Genomic DNA, 9,040 nt, shown 5'->3' on the forward strand with positions numbered 1-9,040 from the left:
CTGCGGGGGGCGGACCGCCCGTCACGAGGGAGCCCTCTCCTTCCAGGACTGCGACACCAAAGGTAGGTCAGAGCTGGTCCCCGGGGAGCGGGGGGCACCCAGCGGGGCCGTGCCGGTGGCTGACACAGCCCCCTTTGCTCTCCGATCCCCCCCCCAGTCCAGTGCTCCCCTGGGCATTACTACAACACGAGCGTCCACCGCTGCATCCGCTGCGCCGTGGGCACCTACCAGCCCGATTTTCGGCAGAATTACTGTATCGCCTGTCCTGGCAACACCACCACCGACTTCGACGGCTCCACCTCTGTGTCCCAGTGCAAAAGTAGGCGAACTGGGGTGTGATGGTGGGGGGGGTGGGCGGGCATGGTGTGAACTGAGGGTCCTTCCTCAATCCCTTTCTTAAATCCCTTAAAATAGAATTTTGGGTCATTTCCATGCTTTATGCGTGCAGGCAGGCACGGGGGGATGCACGGAGCGGTGCTAATAGAGCACACCCCCCGTTGCCCAGTAAACTCCCCCCACCCCAGTCCCAGTGCCGCTGGTTCCCAGTTGAACCAGCTCTCCGTGCCTTGCAGACCGCCAGTGCGGGGGGGAGCTGGGCGAATACACGGGCTACATCGAGTCCCCCAACTACCCGGGGAATTACCCCGCCAACGTCGAGTGTACCTGGAACATCAACCCGCCACCCAAGCGCAAGATCCTCATCGTGGTGCCGGAGATCTTCCTCCCCTCCGAGGATGAGTGCGGCGACGTCTTGGTCATGCGGAAAAACTGTAGGTAACCGAGCGTGCCGCGGTGCTCAGGGGAGAAACCGGGGGAAGGAAAAAGCTGGGGTTTGGCCGAGCTGCCTTGTGCAAAGGGAGAAAGCCGCACCCCTGGGCAGCAGGAGGGAATTTTTGGGAATTGGGTGAGCGGGGGATCGTCATCGCCCCGCCACCGCAGTGCTTCAGGGGGCTGTGGATGGGCTAAGTGTGTGCTGGGTTGCACACCCGTGTGTCAGCACTCCTTTTCCTGGGGTAAAAAGCCCCATTTGGAGCTCTCCAGAGCAAGGAAGGAATAACAACATCCCCGGTATGTAATGTGAGGGTTGGGGGAGGGCTCAGCCTCGCCGAACATGGACGATCCCCATCCCTGGTGCCCTCCTTCACCCTGAGCGCTTAAGCACGGTAAAGCTGGGGGTACCTCTGCTGATCCAGCATCCCGCGGCCCCTCGCTGTTCCCCCGCAGCCTCTCCGTCCTCCATCACCACCTACGAGACGTGCCAGACCTACGAGAGGCCCATCGCCTTCACCGCCCGCTCGCGGAAACTGTGGATCAACTTCAAAACCAGTGAAGCCAACAGCGCCCGGGGCTTCCAGATCCCCTACGTCACCTACGACGGTGAGCACGGGGCACGGGGGGACGCCATCCCCGCATGCTGGTGCCCCCCTGCCCACTGCGGTACCCAAGTCACCCCCCGTTCACACCTCCCGTGGATTCGAGAGGGTGCGGACTCAGGGATGGGGACCAGAGGTTTGGGGACGAGTGACAGGTCGCGCCCTGACCGTGTTTTTCGGCTGGGTGTTGCAGAGGACTACGAGCAGCTGGTGGAGGACATCGTGCGGGACGGCAGGCTCTACGCCTCCGAAAACCACCAGGAGATCCTCAAGGTGAGTGCATCCCCTCCGGGTCCTCGCTGCCCGGGGCTCCGGGAGATGCTGGCGTGTGGGAGCATCCTTCCCGTCTCGTGTGCTCCCGCACCTTCCCTGTGCTCGTGGCTTCGGTTCGGAGCCACCGCGGGGGGAGCACAGGGTGGGATGGTGACATCCCCCCCGCTCCGGCTTGGCTTCCCCGCAGGACAAGAAGCTCATCAAAGCTTTCTTCGACGTGTTGGCGCACCCCCAGAACTACTTCAAGTACACGGAGAAACACAAGGAGATGCTGCCCCGCTCCTTCATCAAACTGCTCCGCTCCAAAGTCTCCAGCTTCCTCCGGCCTTACAAATAGCCCCCCGCGCCCCCGCCGCCCCCGGGCCGCCCCGCAGCCAAGGAAAACCTCTTCTCCCTTCCTTCTCCTTTCCGATTTTCTCCTTCCTCCGCTCGGCTCCGGCAGGATCACCACCTCTCACCCCGCAGATGTCCCCCCACGATTTCTCCGCCGCTCCCCGCAGAGCCGTGCCCTCGGCCGGGAGGGATGCTCCGGTCTCATCCAGCTGCCGGCGAAGCCACTCCTCTCTTCCAAAGCAGCTTCTTCTTAGGAAACCGAGGTCCTTTCGACGGCCTCTGTGCTCCCTTTGGTTTCCTTTACGCCAGGTCTGTCCCCGTTCCTCGGTGCCACCGGTGCCACGGGGCTGGCGCCTGCCTCAGCCCCACCGAGCCCTTTCACAGAGGATGGCAAGAAGGTAACGCCGTATTTATCGCAGCGCCTGGGTCGTGAGTACCGGCACCGTTTTGCAGAGATCGGGGGGAAAAGAATTTAAAAAAAAAAAAAAAAAAAAAGCATACTTGATTAAAAAGAAAATTTAAAGGAGAGATCGGCAAAGCACGCCAGCAACCGGCAACCGTGGTGGCTCCGGTGGCCGTCCCGCCGGAGAGCCGCGCTGGCGCTGGGAGGAAAGCACAGCCAAGCCACGTTCCCGGAGAACAATGTCTGGCTGCACGGGAGAAAACAGGGAGCGAAGGAGAAGGACTTTCAGCCGGGTTCGGGTTTTTTTTTTCCCCCCACCCCAGACACTTGTGCCAAGAAACCAGACTTTCTTACAAGCTCTGCCAAAGAGTAACTCGGAAAAGCAAGCTTTGTGAAGAGCAGGAGTAAATGTTTGTGCACTAGGATATCCTCCTTTCTACCTTTTTCATATGTATTAAGTGCAATCATTTGAGTCTTCTTTATATTATTTAGAGGGAAGTTTGTTTGGTTTTGGTTTTGTTTTTTTGTTTTTTTTTTCTACTAGAAACGACAATATTTATACCTGCCTGAGAAATGAGAATGTGCGTTTGTAACAAAAAAACTCACCACCCACCCGAAGCAAACCCAGCCCTGGGCTGCCGCTGACCGGTGGGATGGCGTTTTCAGGCCTTGCAACCTTTTCTGCTGCTTTTATCCCTTATAAAAAAAAAAAAAAAAAAAAAAAAAAAAGCCTGTTTGGGGGAGGGGGGAGACGGTGCTTCTCCTGCTCGGGCTGTGATGGGGTGAGTTTTTGCAGGGGGTTGGAGGTGTCTCGGTCTGTCCGCAGAGAGGAGATGGGGCGGCCGCGGTGGCTGTGTGCTTTTGGGCTGATCCTCTGCAGTTTCAGGGTTGTTCGTTGCGAGGAGAATGCGAAATTTGGCCCCATCACCTGCTTGTCCCAAACCACTGTGGTTCCCTGCAGGGGCTGGGGGACGAGCCCGGACCTGGGGGAGAGCCGGGAGAGGTCCCGAGGCAGTGGCCGGGGGGGGCACACTGCCAGGAGAGGGAGTGGGGCGCAGATCCCGGGGGGGGGAACCCCATCCTGCCACCCCCCCTTCCCCACTGCCCTCCCTCCCCCAGCTTGGCGGGCAGGCACGGCTGGGGACGATGGCTGGGTGGCCATCACCGATGGGTTTGTCCCTCAGAATCTTCACGTGGCCAGAGAGGACCTCTGGGGACAGGCGACTGCTGCCACCGGTCACCCCTCTTCCTCCTCCCCGAGCCTTCCTCCCTTTCCAGCCCTGCAATCAGCTCTCAGCTTTCACCGCCCCACACCTTCCTCCCCATCTTCATCCTCTCAAAGACCTGGAGCCGCCAGGACTAAATGTGGTCGACTTGCCTACGGCTTTCCTGTTGGCAGGTCCCCTCCCGTCCCCATCCCCGCTTGTTTCTCGCTGTCCCCTCAAACATCTGGGGCAAGCCCTGCTCTTAATGAACCAATTATTTATTGCTCCGCACATCCCCCTCCGGGGCCAATCCTTGCCGAAACCGGGAGGCAGCTGCTCGCCCATGTTTTCCCTCCTCAATCCGTGCTGCTCCAGCACCCCGAGAGCTTCTTCTGGGCTCTATTAGGGGCTGCGGGCTGGGCGAGCGCTGGCAAAAGGGGCTGAGGTTTGTCCCCGAGATGCGTCGGTTGGAAAAGTCTGTCCTGATTCATCCCAGCTGTGGATTTACCCCTCCTGCCGCCCGGCTCCCAGCCTGTTTGGAAGCTCAACATCTGGGGGCTGAGCTGTTTGTCACTTGGTTGGTGTCCGAAAGCAGCTGCTTTGATGCACAAAAGCTGTTGTAGGGATTTGGAGGGTTGGTTTTTTGGGTTGTTGTTTTTTTTTTTTTCATTGCTCTGGGGCAGTCGCAGCGGAGCAGTGACCGTTGAAAGGGTCTTTCGTATTTAGAAGAAAAAAAAAAACCCAAAACAACAGCAAAAATAAAAACAACCCGGGAATGACCAACCCCACTGTGGTGGCCCCGGTGCGATGCAGCCACTCGTGCTCACAGAGGAGTTTATTAATTCTTTGTGATTTAATGGGGGGGGGGTTTGCTGTCACTCTCACCCTGCTGGGACTGGGGCTCCCGGAGCCTCAGGGTGTCCTGGTTGGCACTGTTGTCACCACACCAAACACCTCTGCGCCCCTCAAGCAGTTTTGGAAGGGCAGCGCATCCTCCTGTAACAGCCAAAGACACCTGGTTACGTCTCCTCCCCCTCCTTTCCTCAAATATCTCAAATAAACCCCCCAAAAAGTCTGCGGGGCCACCAGAACCACCCCGCTGCAGTTCAGTCCCTCTCTTCACCCTCACCCAGGACCCAGAAAAGGTTTGAAAGGCTGAAAACGGCATCATCAGCCACCTCGGATGTATTGAATGTTTCAACGCAGTGAACATAAATAAGGGTTGTTGGGTTTTTTTGGTTGGGTTTTTTTTTTTTTTCATGTTGGAATATTTATATCTGCCTTTTGCAGCGGGCCACGACTTACCATCTCCAGCAAAAAATGATTAAAGTAATGAGAAAGATGTAGTTCATGAAGTTATTTGCACTTGATTAAAAGAAAAAAAAATGTATCTGAACTTTGTAAAAAGAAATGTTTGCATTTTGTATTGTCTTTTTTTAATTATTAAATGGAATTTCTTGGTGTTGTGTTGATCTTTCAGAAACTGGCTCTGATGCTTATTTTAAAGGTTTCTAACAGCAGGACCCAAAGCTATTTTCATTGTTTTGTTCCCTCGGATGCTAAGACAAGCTCTTTTCAAGGGCATAGGGCTTTTTTTCCCCCCCAGAAGCTTAAATCCTCCACACTTCCATAAGCTCGCCAGTCATTACACAATGTATTTATTTATATACATTAATTAGATGCAACGTATCTCATTTTTAGCTCAGAAGATGGAGTTGGACAGGGACGCGCTCAGAGGGAAGCGGAGGGGATGGAAAACACCCTTTCCCTTGTCCCCAACCCCGTGGTTGCACTGCATCTCCCTCTTGCCCCCCCAGCATCCTCCACTCCAGATCCCGCAGGTAACTGGGACCAGCTGGAAGACCCTCATCAGCTCCCCCCAACAGCTGCTGCTGGGCAGGATCCCACAGGTCATTGGTTGGTGTGGGGGCAGCAGAAACCTCTAAATGCCAGTGCCCCCCCCCAGCCCACTCCCCCAGAGCAGGGAGGCTGCTGGGACAAGGCAGAGCCTGCAGGATGGCTCCAGGGGACAGCAGCACAAGGTAAGGGTCCCCTCTGCAGGTGAGCTGGGGGGTTTTGGGGCTACAGCACAACTGCTGAGCGGTTTTATCTGCACCCTCAGCTGTGGCAACCACCTCTTGTTTTGCTTGTTGTGAATATGAGGGGAGTTCTTCCACCTCCCCCCCACTGCTCTGCATTGCAGGCTCCTGCCCGCAAAAGCTCTAATAGTCCCCTTGAATTCCTGTCCCCCTCAGCTCAACACAGCATTTGAGACCTTTCTCACTGCAAGGAAGCGAGCAGCTCTTTAGCAAACCCCTCCCAACAAGCTTTGGAGGAACACAACTCAACACACAGCTGTAGGTTGTCCTAAAAGTTTATTGCTGCCCAATTAGTACAGGCGCTGGGGCTTCCCCATGGTGCTCTTGATGTACAAAGCACGCACGTTCTGCCAGTTCTTCTTCAACAAGGACACCAGGAAGTTGATGGCCAGGTGGATGTTGTAGACGAGTTCGTCCTCTGTCATCTTCACGTGACCAACAGCCACAGCCAGACAGAGCACCTGGGGGACAGGGACACCAGGGTCACTCAGGCAGGTAGAGGTTTTGGGGGGAAATCAAAAGATTACAGCTAAGTGACTGACGGAACAGTCAAGTCCTGATCTACACTCAACGAAGTTATCAAATGATTTCATGTCCTGTCAGCTGGACATGACTTCTCCAGCTTATCCATAGGTGTTCCCACAGAGCTCCTTGCTATTTAGCACATGGTGCCCATGAACATGTTCAGTAGCCTCTGGATGCCATCTCTGAACGACAGCTTGGGTCGCTCTGGCTCCCTCAGAGTGCAGAGGTGACTTAGAGATGGGGGAACCGGGAAGGACATATAAGGAACTGTGCTGAACTGGTGCCGGAGCGGGAGCAGATCTCTGGTTTAACTCCGCTCCCACACCCTGCTCACTAGGCAGCGTTGGCATGTGCCCTGCAAACCGCTAAGCCAGCGCAGTACAGATGATTAGCTCCAAACTTCACTTGCTAAGCATGGCGCCAGCTTCACTTTTTGTTTTGGGCACCAGCCACCAGCTCTTTCTTTCTGCACAGAAGACACAGAGAGGCCAAGCCTCTGCCTGCCTGCCAGCCCGGCTGAGAAGCTTATAAGTCCATGTTCCCCACAGGCTGAAGACAAAAGGATTTACGAGCGAGCTGACAGGCGAAGTGTCAGGACATCATTAGCTCAGTTACTTAAAATGCTCCAGCATTTGCAAACTATCACATTTTCTGTGTCCTCCAAGTTGTTGTGCCCCTGGGCCCAGATCAGCTGGAGTCCAAGGACGCACCTCAGCTAGCAGAGCTGTTAATTCTCAATAATACCCATGAGTCACATTTAGACTGCTGACATTAGATTAAAATGCCTGAACAGGGTTATTTTGGTTTTAGGGAGTCAGCTCGCCTTGACATCACTTGACAGAGAGAGCAGATATCTGCAGAGCTGCTCCAAAGTTCACTTGCAGAGTCAAGTCCCAAACTCGCCTCTGGCAAAGCTCTGCTGCGTGCACAGACCCACGGGGGCACGCCTGGCCCACGGGCCCCACCCTGCAAGTGTCACCCACTTACTGTAAGAAGCGTTAATTATGACTGATTGAGCTCAGCATTGAAACATCAAGATCATCTCCTAATCACTCGCTCTCAGATCTTTCAACCACAGATAAATTACACCTCCTTTCCAGCCAGCAGCTGAGTGCTCTGCGTACCATCTCCCTTTGCTGCAGAGACCGTCATCGGCTGCTGCTTTAGGAATACACTCGAGGGACACCTACAGCCCAGACCGGAGATGGCAGCCACATATAAGTGACCGCTCCACAAATTACCCTCAGGTATGTAGCTGCCTTGGAGAGGAAAAGCCCTGCTTTACCTTCTTCATCTGAAATTTGATGGTAGATTTGACCTCATCAACCTTGGCCACCAGGTTCTCATTGTGAGTGAGGAGAGAAGGGAATTTGCCAGCTTTGTTCAGACCTGGACCCAGGATTCGAGGAATCTGCTTGATCAAGGACTCAGAAGCCAGGAAGGCATCATACTTCTTAGCTGTGAGGAGAAAACCAGTCTTGGTAAGGATGGACTGTCAGCTCCTACACCGAGCTTGGAACTAACAGCTCAGCTGAGACTGCGCTGCTCCATTTCCCTCACGCATGCACTTCCACATTCCCAGAGTGCTGCCAGCTGAACCTGAGCTGCTTTTACTATTTTATCAGAAATTATGCCTGTCACAACAGCCAAACCCGTCAGAACCCAGCTTTGCATCCTGACAGTACACTCATCACTGTATACAGTTCCTTTCCCTGAAGAAAACTGGCATTTGTCAAGCCACAGTTGACCAATGCTGAACCCCGAGCTCTACCAGGAGCCTCCTACCACAGCCTGTGCGCGTGTGGACGGATGGATGGATGTATCGCACATCTCGGAGAGGCTTAGCTAACAGCTGTGATATCCTATGTCATTTCCTATTTGCATATGCTTCCATGGCTAATTATGGGTTGAGTGGGAAGTTTTTTCTTGTCTACCTAAGATATGTATCAAAATGACTTTGACTTTGCAGGGAGGGAAGGGTTTTCTATCTTACCAAGTGACAATAAGCAAATTTCATTCCATTTAAGTACTGCAGGAGCAAAGCAAACTTTCACTTCCAGCTTCACTCAGCTTTTGCTGCACTCCAGCTCCCTGATAGCTAAAGTGAAGAACCCCAGCTAAGGGTGAAACTTTCAGGGAGACAGGAATGATTTTCCTATATCCCTTCCTTCTGGAGGGCCACCTTGTTACTGGAGCGCTGACCTGTCAGACCTTCTGCAGTCCTAATGGGTTGTTTTCCTCTTCTGGGCAGTTTCTAGACAGATTTCTGTCCCCCAGGCTGACTCTGGTCAGCTTTCTATTCCCTGCAGTTAATTATAATTAAAAATAATAATAATAATAATTTCCATGCAGACATGGAAATTTAAGCCCAGGAAAAACCATCCTGCTTACCCAGCCCTCCCAAGTCAGCCAGGGTACTCAGAGCCCGATCCACACCACCACTCACCCAGCTTCTTCACCAGCTTCTTGTTTTTGTTAAGTTTCTTCAGAGCCTCTATGTCCATGTGAGGGATGTCAACCGCTTTGGCCTCATCACAGTGCTGCTGGTCCCCCAGCAGGCAGACCGAGAACTTGGGCCGGGGAGTTGACTTCAGCCTGGGGACACAAGGCTCAAATTACTATGAACTGCTGGCACCACGCACACTTCCATGGGAACCATCATGGAGATACCTTACCACAGTGCCTGGGAATCTTCCTCCACAGCTTCTAACCTGCCTTTTACAGCAGGTCGGTGGGGAGAGCACAGGGGCCTCCCACACCTCCCCTCCTTTTTTAAGACCCAGGGTAGGGGTCCGTCCAGCCGTACCCACTTAGCCGGGGTGGTCTGAA

General features: G+C 54.2%; 2 protein-coding genes across 2 annotated transcripts in view; one reads left to right on the forward strand and one right to left on the reverse strand.

The window, feature by feature from the left end:
- SCUBE3 (signal peptide, CUB domain, EGF-like 3) overlaps nucleotides 1-2,112 on the forward strand; it is a 37,044-nt gene extending 34,932 nt beyond the window's left edge. Inside the window, exons 18-23 of the mRNA XM_009888325.1 lie at nucleotides 1-62; nucleotides 158-319; nucleotides 573-770; nucleotides 1,225-1,377; nucleotides 1,567-1,646; nucleotides 1,834-2,112. Of these exons, the coding sequence (XP_009886627.1) occupies nucleotides 1-62; nucleotides 158-319; nucleotides 573-770; nucleotides 1,225-1,377; nucleotides 1,567-1,646; nucleotides 1,834-1,983 (805 nt within the window). The 3' untranslated portion in view covers nucleotides 1,984-2,112. The remainder of the gene's footprint in view (nucleotides 63-157; nucleotides 320-572; nucleotides 771-1,224; nucleotides 1,378-1,566; nucleotides 1,647-1,833) is intronic.
- A 3,833-nt stretch (nucleotides 2,113-5,945) lies between these two features.
- RPL10A (ribosomal protein L10a) overlaps nucleotides 5,946-9,040 on the reverse strand; it is a 4,626-nt gene continuing 1,531 nt past the window's right edge. Inside the window, exons 4-6 of the mRNA XM_009888326.1 lie at nucleotides 8,658-8,806; nucleotides 7,497-7,669; nucleotides 5,946-6,147 (exon numbers count right to left, since the gene is read on the reverse strand). Coding sequence (XP_009886628.1) covers nucleotides 5,977-6,147; nucleotides 7,497-7,669; nucleotides 8,658-8,806 — 493 coding nt within the window. The 3' untranslated portion in view covers nucleotides 5,946-5,976. The remainder of the gene's footprint in view (nucleotides 6,148-7,496; nucleotides 7,670-8,657; nucleotides 8,807-9,040) is intronic.

The sequence above is a fragment of the Charadrius vociferus genome, unplaced genomic scaffold (genome assembly GCF_000708025.1).
Source record: "Charadrius vociferus isolate BGI_N301 unplaced genomic scaffold, ASM70802v2 scaffold266, whole genome shotgun sequence".
NCBI classification, from domain to species: Eukaryota; Metazoa; Chordata; class Aves; order Charadriiformes; family Charadriidae; genus Charadrius; species Charadrius vociferus.